This window comes from Rana temporaria, chromosome 7 (genome assembly GCF_905171775.1).
Source record: "Rana temporaria chromosome 7, aRanTem1.1, whole genome shotgun sequence".
Classification (NCBI taxonomy): domain Eukaryota; kingdom Metazoa; phylum Chordata; class Amphibia; order Anura; family Ranidae; genus Rana; species Rana temporaria.
In genome coordinates, this window is record NC_053495.1 from 88,150,497 (window position 1) to 88,168,203 (window position 17,707).

At 42.8% G+C, this 17,707-nt stretch overlaps 1 protein-coding gene across 3 annotated transcripts in view; it reads right to left on the reverse strand.

Moving 5' to 3' along the window:
• LOC120945463 (40-kDa huntingtin-associated protein-like) overlaps positions 1 to 17,707 on the reverse strand; it is a 70,754-nt gene that overhangs the window by 13,731 nt on the left and 39,316 nt on the right. For 2 of the 3 annotated variants that reach the window (XM_040359621.1, XM_040359620.1), the window contains 4 exons: positions 14,972 to 15,036; positions 6,573 to 6,654; positions 2,982 to 3,028; positions 455 to 510 (listed from right to left, as the gene is read on the reverse strand). In XM_040359621.1, the coding sequence (XP_040215555.1) occupies positions 455 to 510; positions 2,982 to 3,028; positions 6,573 to 6,654; positions 14,972 to 15,036 (250 nt within the window). Of the gene's footprint in view, positions 1 to 403; positions 511 to 2,981; positions 3,029 to 6,572; positions 6,655 to 14,971; positions 15,037 to 17,707 lie in introns of all 3 variants that reach the window. The other variant, XM_040359622.1, reaches the window with a different exon arrangement.

Consider the following 17,707-nt stretch of genomic DNA (forward strand, 5'->3'; position numbering starts at 1 on the left):
CCGAGCGATGCGCCGGGCACGTTGTTTCCCCGCAGCGCGCCCCCAGCTGGGCGCACGGGGAACAACAGCAGCAGGACGTCCACCCGGCAGTTGAGAGCCGCGCTGTGGACGTCTTTCGACCATAGCGCGGGTCTCAACTGGTTAATCTAAAAGAACCAAGAGATACATTGTATGTCTTCTTTCAGCGCTGAGGAATGTTGATAAACATGGGTCCTCTTTTTTTTTTTTGACAGCTCGGCTCTGCACGGTTTACATCAGAATCGCGGAAACAGACGATTTGGATCAGGAGGGGGGGTTGAATCGAGATTGTGATCTTTTACTAATTAATCGTGCAGTACCAACACCTATGCTTCCTAACAAAACAGCTTACACTAACAGATAACTATAAAATGTGCAAAGTTACCTTTTTGTTTTGATTAATGTAGACAATTAAATAGAGCATTGTAGCACTCACCACAGTTCAACTTGAAGTACTTTAAGAGACTCTATATCATTTTCCTGGCACGCCATCTAAAAAGGCAAAATTAAGGCTCTTTAAAAGCTACACACACACACACATAAAACTCCTTCCAAGAGTGTCTTAACACAAAGTTCATAACTTGTTATATACTACTACATTTATTAACCAAATGATACATTATGATGAAAAAATAAATCACCTCCTCCAAATAATATTAAAAAGAAGCAGTTGTGGACAAAGTTTCCAGCAATGAAAGATATGCATTTTTAGTTTTTGAGGCCAAATGATTCGATTATGGCACATGCTGCTTGGGGCACACCACACGGTAAAGTAAACTGCAGAAGGGATTCCTTGAGGCTGGGTTCACATACATACGAATTGGATACGTTTTTAAATGCATCCAATTCGTATAACATGTGAATGGCCGGTTCACACATGTCTGGGGCAGCTGCAGTGCGGTTTGAAAGAGTCCTGTGCGTTTTTTGGGTCCAGTTCAGGTGCGAATTCAGGTAAAAATGTGCACCTAAACCGGTGAACAGAATTGCACTGGACTCCAGACTGTAAAACGCAGCCGGCCATGTGCAAACCCAGCCTTACTGTGAGAGATTACTTTAGGAATTACGTAAGGTTAGTGTTAAGGTCAAAGGTTAGGGTTTTTAGTTCAACTGTAATGGGCCGTACAGACGACCGAACATGTCTGCTGAAACTGGTCCGCGGACCAGTTTCAGCAGACATGTTCGGTCGTGTGTAGGCCCGAGCGTGCAGGATTCCAGCAAACATTTGCCCGCCGGGCTTTTTCCCAACGGGCAAATATTTCTGGACTTGTTTTAAAACAGTCCGCTGGAATCCTGCCCGCTCGGACATGTTCGGTCGTCTGTACAGACCTACCGTACATGTCCGAGCGCCCGCCGTCCCTCGCATGCGTCAAATGACTTCGACGCATGCGTGGAAGCATTTAACTGGCAGGCCCGCCCACGTCGCCGCGGCGACGGCGCGGACACGCCCCGCGTATTGTTTACGCGTGGATTTCTGTACGATGGTTAGTACAGCCATCGTACAGAAATCCCCGGGCAGACATGTACGGTGAAAACGGTCCGGCGGACCGGTTTCATCGTACATGTTTGCCCGTGTGTACGCGGCCTTAGGTTCATTTTAACCCCCATCATTCACTTTACAATTCTGCATGAATAAATTCTAGAAGTGTCACAACAAAGCCAGGCATAGAAGGTGTTGCTGTGGCCTTCCAATCATTTTATATATTTATTTTTAACTGCTTTTCGTCTGGCAATATGTCAACACCTCAGCACCCGATTTACCTTCCTAAAGCCCTCACCACTGTTGCAACCGGCTTTGCATTCAGCAGTGGTAGCATCGGGCAAATGTGACAGGGGAGATCATTTTTACCATGGCTGCGCACGTTTACATCCCTGTATAGCTACCTTTGCAGTAGGGGTGCACACCTTCCCTGGTGTCACAATTCGATTTGATTACAATTATGTCAATGATTTGACTATTTCACAATGCATCACGATTACTGCCCATATTTTTATGTGGGCACGAAAGATGGCTGCGAGGCAGACATGGGAGAGGAGATGGCGTGCCGGGATGACATCATGATGCGGCAGGTGTGGGGGAGGGGTGTACAGTATACAGGTGTGTGGGGGGGGGGTGTACAGTATACAGGTGGGGGGTGCACAATACAGATGCATTGGTTCCTTGAATGAAGTACCTTTACAGTGTGGTATAGTTATAGGATTCTAAATCCTGGCTTAGAAGTATTGTTTTAGGTTAAAGTGGCTGTAAAGTGGCTGTAAACCTCAGACATGAAATATGAACAAATCAAAGCTCGTTGCTCTACTATAAGCATGAATCGCTTCTGACGAGTATTCTTAAAAACCCAAGAGAAACATGGTGACAGGGGAGGGAGCTCCAGCTGATTGACAGCTCCAGCTCTGTTCCTGTGTGAAGGGGGTAGGTCTCTTCTATCCAATAAGCTTCGAAGCTTACTTATGTAACTTTAGCTCTCTGCCCCCTGCTTTTCAGAGCTGACTGATGCTGTGTAAATTCTGCACTTTAAAAAGATGAAGGGGGATGACGCTGTAGATAAACACGTACAACTTATGTAGGAGGATGCATTTTAATCTCTGTGTATCACCTGAGGGCAGTCACTTTACTGTGTATATGCAAGGGTTTACAACCACTTTAAGTGTTAAATGTTCGCTTTAGCTGTTAGGTGAAGTATCTAAAGCAAAAAATGATTTACCAATTTTGGATACAGTACTTTTACTAAAAGTTAAAGGGAAGGCAAATAAGTCTTCTTTTGTAATCTTTTTCCTTCATAATTTTCAGCATGGTACAGGGAGACCCAATTGTTACATAACTAAATGGCGATTATCTTTACACATAAATGCAAAGTCCAGGGTTGATGTGCTTTGGAGCAGATTAAAAAAATCCCCGCGATAAAAAGCCCTCAAGTTATAAGGAATATTCTATGCTTGAGACATAGGGAAATAATACTTACCACAACAGATTGTAATAGCAGAAACACCTCTTCTGTCAAATAGTTCACTGTAAAAAAAAAGTAAGATTAAGGCTTCATCTGCATACAAATTGAAAAGTGTTTAGGTTTAACCTTATATTATATAGTTTTGGCAATTCTAAAGGAAAATTGTACAAGATACCGGTAATTGTATAATTGTGTAGCCAGCCTAAGAGGCAAACACTGTGAAACAACAATTCTAACACAATTACTCAAACACTGGCTAGTGCACACATTGTGTCTTTATTTTCCTCTGAAATGTTATTATAGACAAATCTTATAATAAAATACAGTGTGTGTGTATATAATATAATATATATATATATATATATATATATATATATACATACACACACACACACACACACACACATACATACAAACACACAGTATATATATATATATATACACACATATAAAGCTGGATGCAAAAATATTACAGCAGAACTTGGGAGAAAAGGGTGCAGATGAAATTTATTAAAGATTGTTGTAGTGGTTGTAAACATCAGACATGAAATATGAACAAAGCATATACCTTTATATGATAAAAAATATATATGCTAATAGCATACAACACCCACGCCGCACCTCAGTGACTGAAGTAAATTAGTGTAATGAGAGTAGCTGCTGTTACAACTAGTGAATAGTAAGGTGATAGACAGCACTGGATAAACTCTGATTAACAGCCTTTGCTAAATAGTGACAACGTGCAAACAATATTAATTACCATAAAAAGAAACTGTGGAAAAACTGTGTACTGAAAATATAAAAATTATATCAAATTCAATTAAAAAAACAATCCCTATACGTGATCCAAACATGGAAGTTAAACAAAGTAAATGTGATATAGTCCATGTATCAAACACGTTTCGTCATTGATATGACGTCATCAGATGTCGTCATATCAATGACGGAGCACATCAAGCTAAGATGCACGGTGTGTTTCAGCTGAGTCTTAGGATGAGTGTCTGCTGACCCCTAGACCATTTTTTATAATTTTTTTGTTTAATGTAGCCATTAGGCTATTGGTAACATGTACTGATGCTTTTTAAACAATAAATTTTCCTGGTTCACCGGGCTAAACAAGAGTCTTTGTGATATCTCACATTACTGGGCAGAAAGGAACGAGGTCTTGGTCGGTTACCCCATATCCGGTTACGGTGACTACACAGGCTGGATTTGACTCCTTATCGTAAGGGAGAGAGGGAGAACAAGTGTCTGTGAAAACCTGCCCTTGGGATATCTAGCACCGCCAGACGGAGTGGAAAGGGCTGGAAATCTGCAATTGGTCATGGTGACCACACAAGCCCGTATTTGTCTGTCTTTACCTCTGGGAAGGAATGTGCCACACAGTCTTTGAATTTTGAGGGGTGTATACAGTCAAGTTTAAAGTTGTACCTTTCAGATCAGCTACACAGGAACACGGATTGCATCGTTTGATACATGGACTATATCACGTTTACTTAGTTTCAACTTCACTGTTTGGATCACGTATATGGATTGTTTTTTTAATTTAATTTGATCATTTTTAGCACACAGTTTTTCCACAGTTGCTTTTAATTGTATTTAATATTGTTTGCAACATTGTCACTTTTTTTTTTAGCAAGTGCTGTTAATCGCCCAGTTTATTCAGTCCTGTCTATATGCCTCTATAGTGTGCATATGTCTCAATTATGAGCACCAAGTGTCACTTTTGTCAGCTGCTTCATTCCTCTGCTATGAGCATGAATCACTTATATCAAGTTTTCCTGACACCAAAAACACAATGGTGACAGGGGAAGAGACCACTAGCTGATTGACAGCCTTAGATCTGTTCCTGTGAGCTGTGTTGATGGATGGTGTGTCCCTTCCCTCAAATAAGCTCTCAGAGCTCACCTCATGGAGCTCTGTAGAGTGTAACTTCAACTCTCCTCCCACCCTTTTTCTGAACTTTCAGACAAGCTTTAAAATTCTGCACTTTGAACAGATTTAGAGAATAAAGGGCTGCAGATAAACATTTACAACTTATGCAGAAAGATTTGTTTTATCTCTGTATCCCCTGAGGCCAGTCACTTCACTGGGTATATGAAAAGGTTCACAAGCCCTTTTAATTTATTAGTATTACAAATCTCCAAACCAAAAATAACTAGTTATTTTTGAATCATAGCACACCTAATTATAATACCAGTACACCTTACAATACCAGTGGTTTTGGTCAAGTAATTACAAGGGCAACACCTGCTAGACAAGTAAAGCCAACAAATTACTAATCTGAGCCAAGATACTCCTCCCAGGGTTTTGCAGTCATCTCTATACTAATCACAGGATGGACCAATAACTAAAACAAGCACATGGAAGCTAAACACTTTAGTGCACTGAGTTATGACCCTCAAAAGTTTATGAAATGCCCCAGTCCCTATCTTAGGATAAAGCTTTTATTTTTATATTATATTATAATTATATATATATATATATATATATATATATATATATATATATATATATATATATATATATATATACACACATATATATATATATATATATATACACACACATACATACACACATACATACATACACACATATATATATATAATTTATGTTCACATGAAATAAACCCATCATGCTGCTAAACTGGAAACTGAAAGGAAATCTGCTCACATATGCAGCAATCTCCTAAAATCCTCCACCAGCCCTGAAACCAAAGGCAACCCTCCTGTAGCAGGAAGTTCAGCTCCAGCCCCACCTTTTTTCCAGATACCTTTAGTGGTCCATCAATGTGTTAAGTATACTTCTGGGCCAACAAAGAAGGTAAAGCGGGAGTGGGATAAAGCTTTATGGCTGCATTAAAGTGGTTATGTAGACAGTGCCCAAATCTTTAGAACTCATTAACACCTGAAAACCAAAAGCTACAGCAGTTATGGCACAGTGTATTAGGCCGACTATTCAAAATGAATGGGCTGTAACGCACAAAAATGTAGCACAGTGCAACACACATTTAAAATCCACCAATGAAAGAATGGTATACTACTAAAACATGGGTAGTGTGAATGAGCCAATAATAAAATGAAGGTACATACCTCAACAATACATAATGTTTTTGTGTACTGCTATTAAAATTGCATAAAAATGTGTAAAAAGGAAATTTCATTTTTAAACACCTCAAAGTCAAAAGGAGGCAGTTCCATCAGAAACAGGTACAGGAATCTACACACCATTTGTCATGTTTCGGCATTTATCGAAGTGTAAATTGTTAATGTACATCAGCAGATTGCAATGATGTAACTGCTACCCTGTACGGAGTTATTTACTTGTTTGTTTTAGTTCTGTCCAATAAATGTTCTGTAAAGTAGCCTCTCTTTGCTTACTCAGAGCCACAGTGTCAGCATTGCATATTAAGCAGTCAACCATCCCTTATGGTTGAGGAAGGAAGGGCTGCTGATATTACTGGAGGATTCCACCCCCAGTTGTCATTTAGAAATGTCATGACACCGGAAATGGCAGTGAGAGACAATCAACTACACTATGCGTGCATCTGTTTACAAGTGTGCACAAGCCAAAGTTGGGGGGGGGGGGGTGGAAGGTCCTCACCATGGTTGTGACTGTCAAAAGCTTCCCAGTCATACTTCTCTAGAGTCTGTGCATGTTCTGGTAGAAGTTTTTGAGGAGGAGGCTGAAACAAGAGAGAGTATCTTAAATTAAGAAATGTTACAATAGTTTAGATGCGACATAAGTAAACAAAAAAACAAACATGTCATTAAAACTTTGGCATAATGCTTAAAGTTGTTGTAAATCCTCTCTAATCACTTGCACCTACAGGTAAGCCTAGATTAAGGCTTACCTGTAGGTGCAAGAAATATCTCCTTAACCTACATGGTTAAGGAGATATTTGCAGAAAAATATGCGCCAATGTCTCGACATCGGTGCAGGCGCACTGAGAATGGCGGCTTTTAGAATGGATAATGCCGGCTTTGAGGGCTCCCACGCGCATGCGCGGAGTGACGTCATCGCCGCTCTGGTCAATCACAGCGCCGATACCCAGAAGTAACCTCCGGGAGAGATGTCTGCCGCCGGAGGGGGACACGAGGATGGCTGCAATCTAAGGTAAGTAATTCATGAGCTAGTATGCTAGTCATACTAGCTCATTATGCCTTTGTCTTGCAGTTTTGTTTTTTTGGGGGGTTAACAACCACTTTAAAAGAACTTATCCTAGTACAGTAGGTTCGGGAGAGAGAAGAGTGGAAAGGATTATGCAGACGACATGATGTTACAATCTGCAGAAAGAAATCACAGAGCTAGGCCTGTAAGAATATCCAGCAATATCAGATCAGATCCCATTCCACTAAATTCTTCCCCTTTGCTCTGGGTTTCACATTATCTTGAGATTCAAGTAACATTGAACTTTATTTTTTATTAACCACTTGCCGATGCATTATACTGCTGCATGTCGGCACAATCCCGCGAGCCGTCATAGCTGTACGTCGGCTCCTTTAAGTGGGATAGCAGGTGCGGGGGTGCCGATGCTGATGACCGCCGGCCACAAGCAGCAGAACAGGAACGTGTGTGTGTAAACACAAATCCCTGTTCTGTTCTGTGAGGACAGACAGATCGTGAGTTCCTAATAGCTAAAAACCACAATCTGTAATTTCCTCTAGGTCAGCCCCCCCCCCACAGTTAGAAACACACTAGGGAACACAATAAACCCTTTGATCTCCCCCCTAGTGTTAACCCCTTCCCTGCCAGTGACATTTATACAGTAAACAGTGCATTTTTATAGCACTAATCGCTGTATAAATGCCAATGGTACCAAAAATGTGTCAAAAGTGTGCGATATGTCCGCCATAATGTCGAATTCCCGATAAAAAAAAAAAAAAATCGCAGATCGCAGCCATTACTAGTAAAAAAAAAATTATAATAATAATGCTTTAAATCTATCCCCTATTTTGTAGACGCTATAACTGTTGCGTAAACCAATATACGCTTATTGCGATTTTTATTACCAAAAATATGTAGAAGAATACATATCGGCCTAAACTGAGAAAAAATTTGGATTTTATAGAAAAATTTACAAAATATTGTGCTTTTTTGTTCGTACAAAATAATCAATAAAAAAATCATCATGGAGGTTTGACTATATTTTACTTAACATGTTATAGCCCAGGTAACGGATGTAAACTACTTCTGTTGAGTGTCAGTTTTGTAATACCGGATACAATAGATAAAGTATATTCCTCTGGCATGTAAGCTTACCTTCAACCCAGTGTTCAGGATTCTAGAACAAAAAAAATCCTCCTCACTACCAATAGCACAATTTTTTAGATGAGTTACCAAAACACCTACTCAGAGGGGAAAAGGCCTTTAAGGAAGTCACTAGTGAAAGCCCAAATTAAAAGGCAAGGCGTTATCTGACCATTTTACTTCTAAGTCAACTTATATTGGTAAGCAGATTGTGTGAATTGTGGAGGATCACTGGTTGTGATTACTGGAAATAAACATTACATTTTGAAAACCTTTATTACCCTTCAGTCATCAGCGGGAGAATCTGTACGCTTTTATTTTGGACAGTAAAGTTGCTGTATATATCCATGGATTTATGTTATGTTAACTGGAATTTATTAACAAGATGTATTACAGGTTCACAAATTACGTGGCATGATCATAGAACAAGTGACAATCATAGAACAAGTGACAAAGTCTTAGGCCCCTTTCACACGGGGCAGATTAGTAATGACTCGCACCGTAAACCTCCGTATGCTCAGCGGGGATCGCTCCATTGATCCCCGCTGAACCGACTGCCCTGTCTTTTCTCCGCTCTCCCCTAAGGGGGGATCGGATGAACACGGACCGTGTGTGCGTGTTCATCCGATCTGCAGACGGAAGGAAAAATAGGGTTTTCTTCCGTCAGCAGAACTGGAGCATTGCGGAGGATGACGAGATCGGGTGTCAGCGGATGTTCATCTGCTGACACCTACAATCTCATAGGGACCAATGTATGTCCCTTTTTCATCCCCAAACGGATGGATGAAAAAGCGGACATACGGTCCGCAGGTGTGAAAGGGGCCTTACAGTGGTGGTAGCTGGGATAACCTGCTCCTGAGAAAGGAAAAATCTTCGATATACATCCTTAATATAGGTATCCCCAAGGGTTCGAACACATGTTTTCTTGATGACTGATGACCAACAGCTTCAATAATTAGCATTTTAGCTCCTGGAACTGTTGTCCCATCTGTGTGTGCGAGCAGGATGGCATTGTGTGGAAAACTTTTGTGAAACTGTGTAACTACATTATGTTAAGAATGTTATGAAACCAGGATTCTTCTACCCTATTCGACTGTCTGCACAGTAAACATGTAAAATGCATTAATTTGTAAACATGCATCATTAAACGTTCGAGTACTGTGAGGAGTGCAGCCTCTATCCGGCTTCACAGTCGGTTCCCTACTGCACATGTACGGAGAGCGCTGCACTTTCTGAATAGCCTGGCGGCGGTGGAAGGAGGATGAGAGGCACCTGTCAAAAACAGAGCTACTCCCCCCCAAAAGGTGGCAAATATGGCAGCAGAGGGGGGGGGGGGGGGCAAACCCTTTTGGGTAGAGCTCTGCTTTAAAAGTGATTGTAAAGTCTCTTTTTTTAAAACAAACAACCATGTTATACTTACCTGCTCTATGCAGTTGGTTTTGCACAGAGCAACCTGGATCCTCTTCGGCGCTCCTGCTGAGTGCCCTCTCAGCAAGCAGCTTGCTATGGGGGCCCCCGAGCCGAGTCACAGCTCCGTGTTTCCATTCTGATATGGAACTGCGAGCCGACCCTGCCCCCTCTCTCTCTCTCCTGATTGGCTGATTGATTTTGATTAACTACAGTGGGAGCCAATCACGCCAAATGAGGAGGGGAGTCCCGGGCAGCTTAGACACTTCTGCAGCATAGCTGGATAAAGACGGGCTCAGATAAATATTAGGGAGGGGGGGGGGGGCTGTACACAGAAGGTTTTTAAAGAGGAAGTAAACTCAGAAGAAATATTTCCAGTAATCAAATGACCACTATGTATAGAGTTTATAAACTCACCAGGATAAGAATTATAATTCTAGGATCTTTCCTGCTGTTTCTGCAGCTTGGTATCTCTTATCTTTTCCTGCCTAAGCCAGCGCCATGTTTGCAGTTGCCTTCCGAATCCAGCCTCATCTGTACTTCCGCCCCTTTCTCTCTGAACAAGACAGAATCTCGGGCATGCTCAGTAAAGCTTAACCAAGCCTCGTTTTAGTATACCGTTACCATGGCAATGGCCCGGCAAACCAATAAGAGCACACATGCAAATTTCCTCCTAGTGAAAGAATGAATGTCCTTGTTCACACCCACTGTGATGTAGCTGGTCACATGGGGAGTTTGAAGAACACCGAGATCTTGTGGGATTGCGATGCTGTGGAGCTCTGCTATCAGAGGCACGGCACATAGATGAATAGACTGACATCTTGCTGAGAGTGCTGTAAATGAGGGACAAAGTATGATTGCGCGAGTGACGTTGCTAAAATGTATATCGGCGATATCTCCCAAACAGAGCAGTTTGTGACATTTTTAAAGCCACCTACAAGTAAGTGATTGCAAATTGCTTCACATGAGGTAAAGTTGTGCAGGGGGGGTTTACAACCACTTTAATCTTAATGCATTAAAGAGGAAGTAAATCGAGAAAGAAAAAAACCCTGCAAGACAAAAGGCAAGACAAAAGGCATAATGAGCCAGTATGCATATCATACTGGCTCATTATGTATTACTTACCTCAGATCGAAGCCCCTGCAGCGGTCCTAGTCTCCCCCTCCGGCCGCCAACATGTCGTCCCGGAGTTACTTACGGATATCGCGGCTCCATCTCACTACAGAATGTACTCTGATAAGGCGTGACCTAGACAAGGTACGGGGTAGGCTTACAGTTGCAGAGGACAGGATATCAGAGGTGGAGGATGTATCTCACTCCCAGGGCAATCAACTATCTGAATTGCAAGCCATGGTGAAGTCACTGCAAAGCAGAGCTGACAACGCAGAAGACAGGCAGAGGAGGAATAATGTGCGGGTGGTAGGGCTGCCGGAGGGGGCTGAGGGATCCCAGACTACTTCCTTTGCGGAACAGTTCTTCAACCAGTTGCTGGATTTGGGGGAGCTCCCTCCAACTTATGTGGTGGAACGGGCCCACCGGTTGCCCACTGGCAGGCGTCTTCCAGGGGATTATGCCAGACCGTTCCTGGGGAGGTTCCTGAACTATAGAGACCATGACATGATTCTGGCTGTCTCAAGAAAACACCCTGAGCTAAAGTTTGAAAATACCAAAGTGAAGCTGTTCCCTGACTTTTCAGCGGAGACCCAGAAGAAAAGGAACTCATTTAATGATGTAAGGAAGAGGCTAAGGGAGAATAATATTCAGTATAGTATGCTCTATCCTAGTAAGCTGCAGGTTCAACACAATGGCGCAGTCAAGTTTTTTGACAATCCGATTGATGCTGGACCGGGTTCCGGCTGGACCGGAACCCTTGATGACTGCTAGAGATTGGCAAAGTATACAAATTCCACTTCTGCACCTGTTGTGCCTTGAATTGTCTGCACATTGATTTAGGCAATCTGAGGGGGTCATGGGCAGTACTGGATTGTTTGGGTCCTTCTATTAATTGTTTACCTTTTTTTTATGTTTGTATTGTTTTTTCCTGCATACACAAGCTATATTCCAGTTTCCCTGGTCTTAATTCCATTGTACTGAACCTGAGGAGTTAATTTGTCTTGCGGACACTAGTTCACTATCCTTACAGGACTGGATGTTCCTATTCATATTTGCTTCATTTTGTTCAAATGTTCATTGCTCCTTTTTTTGTTCTGTGGTGCGGAGCTTACAGAAGTCACGCGCACAGACGATTGACCTTCCAACACTTTTCCAATTTTTTGTGGTTTTATTTTTCAGTTTGGGACTAAAAGCTACATACCAGACAATGTTCTATTTTTTACTTTAGTTCTGGTATAATGGCAGGGGGGGGGGGGTATGTTTTTGTATGGGAGTTACTATTTGCTCAGGTCTCTGCTCTCTGTTGGTAGGGGCAGCCCTCCTTTTGGGGAGGGGGTGCCTTGCCTCACAGTACAATTACAATGTTTATTGGCTGGGAATGGCGGGCCTTGACTTTGCAATGATTTTGATCTGTGACCATGGCTAATCCAATTAAAGTGGTTTCCTGGAATGTACAAGACCTGAATAGCAAATTTAAGAGGGACTCGGTGTTCCAGTATCTCAAACAACCAAGGCCGCATGTTGTCCCTTCTGCAGGAGACTCAACTTGATGGAAGCAGGATACTTGCCTTGCGCAGGCTTTTCATGCAACCTATTCCACTTTTGCGAGAGGGACGTCCATCCTTATTAGTAAATCTGTTCCCTGCACTATCCATTAGGTGGTCTCGGATCCGGGGGGCGATAAGTGGCCTTGGTCTTAGATATCTGTTACTGTAAAATGTTATTGGTAAATGTCTATCTACCGCCCCTATTTAATGTGCAATGTTTGTATGATTTGCAAGTTAAACTGGCCCCCCATGCTCATCTCCCGCTTTTAATCATGGAGGACTTCAATGCTACCTTGGATTCTTCCAATACGGGGAGGTTAGGCTCGGTGGTTCTTATATCCTGGGCATCGGTGGGATATGGCGGGCAAAGAACCCCACTGCCAAGTGCTTTTCACACCAGTTGCAGACGCATCGCTCTTCGGCCAGGATTGACTTTGCATTTGGTAGTCCAGTGATGTCACATGTGAAGGACATTGCTTATCTGGCGGGGGGCTTGTCTGATCATAGCCCACTTTCCCTCTCCCTGGCCCTTCCCTCGGGGAGGGGGTTGGAAACTTTCGCCTGGTTGCCTGCAAAATGATTGGATAACTACTCACCTTATGGACTCTGTTACAGACTATTGAGTAACAAATCTGGAGTCCGCTGACCCCCCCGATTAGTATAAAATGCCTTTAAGGCAGAGCTACACATTATGAATGAGTTTTTTCAGTATTCTGGGTCTAAAGTCAATTGGTCTAAATCATCCATTTTACCACTAGATGCTGGGGCCAGGGACATTGCTGACCCGGCCCTGCCATTGAAGTGGGTCTCGCAGATCATGTATTTAGGGGTCAAGATTACGGCGTATGTGGTAGACTACATGCCCCTTAATCTGGCACAGCTCATGATCTTTTTCAAGCAGAAGGTCCATGTCCATGTTTCTATGAGCTCCTAAACAGCCCAGAATAGGGCTGAAAGTCTTACAGGAACCATGGGGGGAGGGTGGGTTGGCCCTACCGGATTGGTGGAAGTATTATATAGCTGGACAAATGGTGTTTGTTCATAGGTGGCTGACCTCGGATGATGGGGACTCGGCCACGGTCCTGGAAGCGGCACACTTGGGCTCCCTATGAGTCCCTGCAGTTAGCCATACATAGAGGTGTCAAGATGGATCTTCCTTACTGCTTCTATGAAGGCCACGATTAAGGCGTGGGAGGAGGCAGTTAAATAGAGTGTCCAAGTTACCAGGGTCTCTCTCCTTCCACTCCCTTGTGGATGAACCCTAAATTGTCACATTTTTATTCATTCGAAGATCCCACATGGGCTTGGGTGACCAGGGGAATCAAAATACTCAAGGATATTACTATGGACGGGGAATTGCCGACGTTTGACCAGCTTAAAGCCAGACATGACCTACTTAACTCACAATACTTTAGGTATATTCAGTTGCGCCATGCGTTTCAATCGCAATTTAAAAATAAGACCATAGAATCCTTTCGAGAAATTGCTAACAACGGATGATCTTCCCAAGATGCTCTCAGTTTCCAACAAGGAATTGTTCAAAACTCGGCCGAAGGCTGTGTACAAGTGTAGAGAACGGTGGGAGGCTGAGGTCCCGGACATTCAGGGAGAAGACTGGGACGACATGTGGGCACATCCATTTCAACATCTGGTAACAGCTAGGGACAGACTGATTAATTTCAAGTTCTTGCATAGGATTTACTATACGTCAGCTAGGCTGGCGTCTATTTATCCAACAGTACAGGCGGAATGCTGGAGATGCTCTTTTGCTTCAGCAGCAGCTGAACATATATTTTGGAGCTGCCCTCAGGTTAAACAGTTTTGGTCGAAGGTCATCTCCTGTATATCAGCGGTTCTTGCAACTCCTGTCCCGGTGATGGTCAGGGTGTGCCTCATGGGTTTGGTTGAAGAGGTGGTCCTGTTTCGGGCTCATAGAACTCTTCTCAACATCCTCTTGTTCTATTTGAGGAAGGCCATTTTGTTGCGGTAGAGAAAACCGGGGACACCCGATTTACGCTTCTGGAAGGGGCTGGTCAATTCTATGATGCCACATTATAAGGCGACTTACTTATCTAGAGGCTGTGGAAAGAAATTTAACAGAGTATGTCAGGCATGGTATAACTCTGATCTGACTGTAGGTTAGCACCTGGGGGAAGGCTGAGTTGTGTCGCTTTTAATCCAGTGGTTCTGCTGAACGATTTTCCACAGACTCATGGGGGATGGGGGAGAGGGAACTGAGCAAGTGGGTTGTTGGTGGGGGGGGGGGGGGAGTGTTTTGTTAATTGTGCGATAGTCAGTTAGCACTACTGTCAGTTAGACAGGACAGGTACAGGTACATTTACAGAAGATGTTGGCCATGTTTGCCTTATACAGAGTGTTTTGCTGAGTCGGTTACTGCTGTTTGTTGTATGTGTTGTCAAAATCAATAAAAATAATTTTTCAAACAAAAAAGTATGTTTGAAAAAGATGTTACAGAACCTACAGAACAAAAGATCTACAGATGGCCATATATGGGCAAATTTTTCATACAACTGCGATTCGACCAATAATTTTGCCATCCAAGATACCAAAATGTGTGTTAAGATTATGTTCTATGCCAATAACACTTTTCAATCATTTGTATGAATTAACAGAACAGCTTCTTTGTTGCATAAATAGATTAGAATTGCAGGAATTCCTGCTTACCTGCAACAGCATGAGGAGAAGGACACGCGATACTTCACATTTTGCTATAATGTCCAAAAATGCTCCTGCAATGCAAAATATTTCACAAAAAACAAAATACATAAAAGCCTAATGCATGCATTTCTTTCAATCCTTTCAATTAACATTTGTTCGTTTTTCAAAATTTTCTTTACCAATTACCTAGACATTCTCCCCCCCCCCCCCCCTCTCAATTCACTGTATATTTTATCACATGGATCTGGTGAAGTTTCTACGTGCATGCTTTTACTGATTTCTGCAAGATTTGGTTTTAAAACTTTACTTTGTAATGAGTTACTAAGAAGTCTGCTGAAGAGAGATATGGCTTAGCAAATGGCTGAAGTAATTTGCATATATAAAGCATTTTCTTGAAGACATCATAAAATAATTCGATTTTAGCAACAACATTTACCATACTACATGTTTAGGGCAGTATCGCCCAAATGCATCCGTTTCACAAACCTTTTTTATTAATTTTTTTAAACATAAGAAATACACTTATACCTAAAAAAAAAAGTTGTGTAGACTGTTTAATCCTTTATTGCTTTTGTTTTTCAACAGATACATAACCAAATAAAACATTAAAGTGATGTTAAAGTTTTCCTTTTTTGTTGTTAATAAACAAACAACAAACATGTTATGTTATATTTACCTGCTCTGTGCAGTGTTTTTGCACAGAGCAACCCCGAAACTGTTCTCACTCCCCCCCCCTCGGTGCTCCTGGCCCCTCCCTCCTGCCAAGTGCCCCCTGCCAAGATAGGATGACCGTAATGTATTGCTGTGTTTTTTTTTTATTTTAAGTATTGCCATGTCGTTATGCTATGTTCCATCAGTCGCTATGATTATTGGGCGTACTAGCCATTCAGTGCCCCTCCCCTGTATGGTTTATTTAGCCTACACCAAGATGGTCACCAGCAAAGCCTGAGAAAGGACAACGCATGCTCCAAATGCAAAGCACCGCCCACCGACTCCGTTCCCCGGAAGTGACGTCATCACAGAGCATTGCCGATCCTCGCTCCAGCTTTACAGAAGTGCTGTGAGCCAACAGTGCAACTGGATTGTAGTCAGACAGCACATCGCCTCCACCAGCCAGTGATGCCCAGCACTACCCCGGGACAGCGCGGATGAAACTTATATACACCCATGCTGGATAAATGTTGCTCGTTTGTGACTGTTGCTAATCATACTTTTTACTATTAAAATGGTAAACTCGCTGCATTTAGAGGGCGCTGTTCTTTGTCTTTTATTTCATTGGCTTACTGGCTCTGATTGACAGCAGTGGGAGCCAATTGTGCCCCCCTGTGGTTTGTGAAGACCACTGCTGGGCCACTAACTGCACCCTGATTGGGTGACCTTGCAGAAGATGGGACCAATGCTGTAGCGTTAACTTTATTTTTTATTTTTACCAAAGGTCCTTTAAAGTTGTCATATAGGGTGAATACAGCATACCAGTTGACATAGTACAGAACACTTCATGCTAAATAGACATATACACATACAAAAAAAACAAAAAGATGTGGGATGACCAAAATATACAGTAACTAGTCAATATCCATAATAACACGGTGCAGAGAGCAGGGTTGCCAACAGGCGCATTTCAGTCCCATACTTTGCAGTGACGACAATGGATTAATCACCATTAGACACCAAGGGAGAGGTCCATGGGGCCCACACTGTATTTCCACCGACAACCCTGATGTATGCAAGTGATCCTATACATAGGCAGGGCCGCATCAATCTGTGCCTCCCAAGAAGAGAGGGATGAAGGGTAAGGCGAGATGCATTTTAAGAGAATCTCATTTTTTGCATAGAATAAAAAGGTAAGAAATTAACAATTTGGAATGATGAGAGCGTTGTGTATCCTCGTGAACCCCCAGCAGGGCCAGCCCAGGCAGTACTGGAAGGGACAATTGTAGCTTCAAATTAATTTCACTCAATATTGTTGACCAATAGGTCAATATGATTGGGCATTCCCAAAACATATGGAAGATGCATTTTACACCTAGGGCAAATGGGGTCTCTGTCCGGAAATATTCGATGGCGTTTTTGGGGCGTGTAGATTCTATGTAAGAATTTCACCTGGATGAGCTCGTCATTGGAGGAGATAACTAGTTTGGGGGTGTATTCAAGGCAGTCCTCCCAACCCTCCCTGTCCAGTGAAGATATGTCTCAATGAAATGTGTCCCACAGTCCTATCTTGGGGGAGTCGTGCCCAAGAGTGCTCTATAGAGAGAGGTTTAGCAAGGTCTTCTGGTGTCAGTTCTTCATTGGGTCAGCCTGGAGAAGAGGCAAGCGAGGAAACTGGGCCCCAGCAGCGTGTCGTAGTTGCAGGTATCGAAACTGCATCCATTGGGGTAGATTGTATTTAATCAATAAGTCAGAGTGGTATCAACACACCCTGGGGCATAACCTGGCTCAAAGTTGTAATACCATACCTGGCCCATATGTGAGGGTCCAGAATGGTATGGAAGTGTAGTAGGTTGGGATTCCCCCACAGCGGATGCGCTGGTGACTATTGGTCAGGCCGCATATAACGTCGCCTAGCAGCTGTCCATACCCTCCACGTCGCCCGCATAGTCCCTGGAGTCGCAGCATATGCCCCTGGGCCCCTATAGGTGAAGTTCTGGAGGTCAGCCAGAGAGGCTGTAGAATTAACTTAATAGCTTTCATTTCCAGAATATCAATGAAAAGCTGAACATCCAGAAGTAGTGTGTTCAA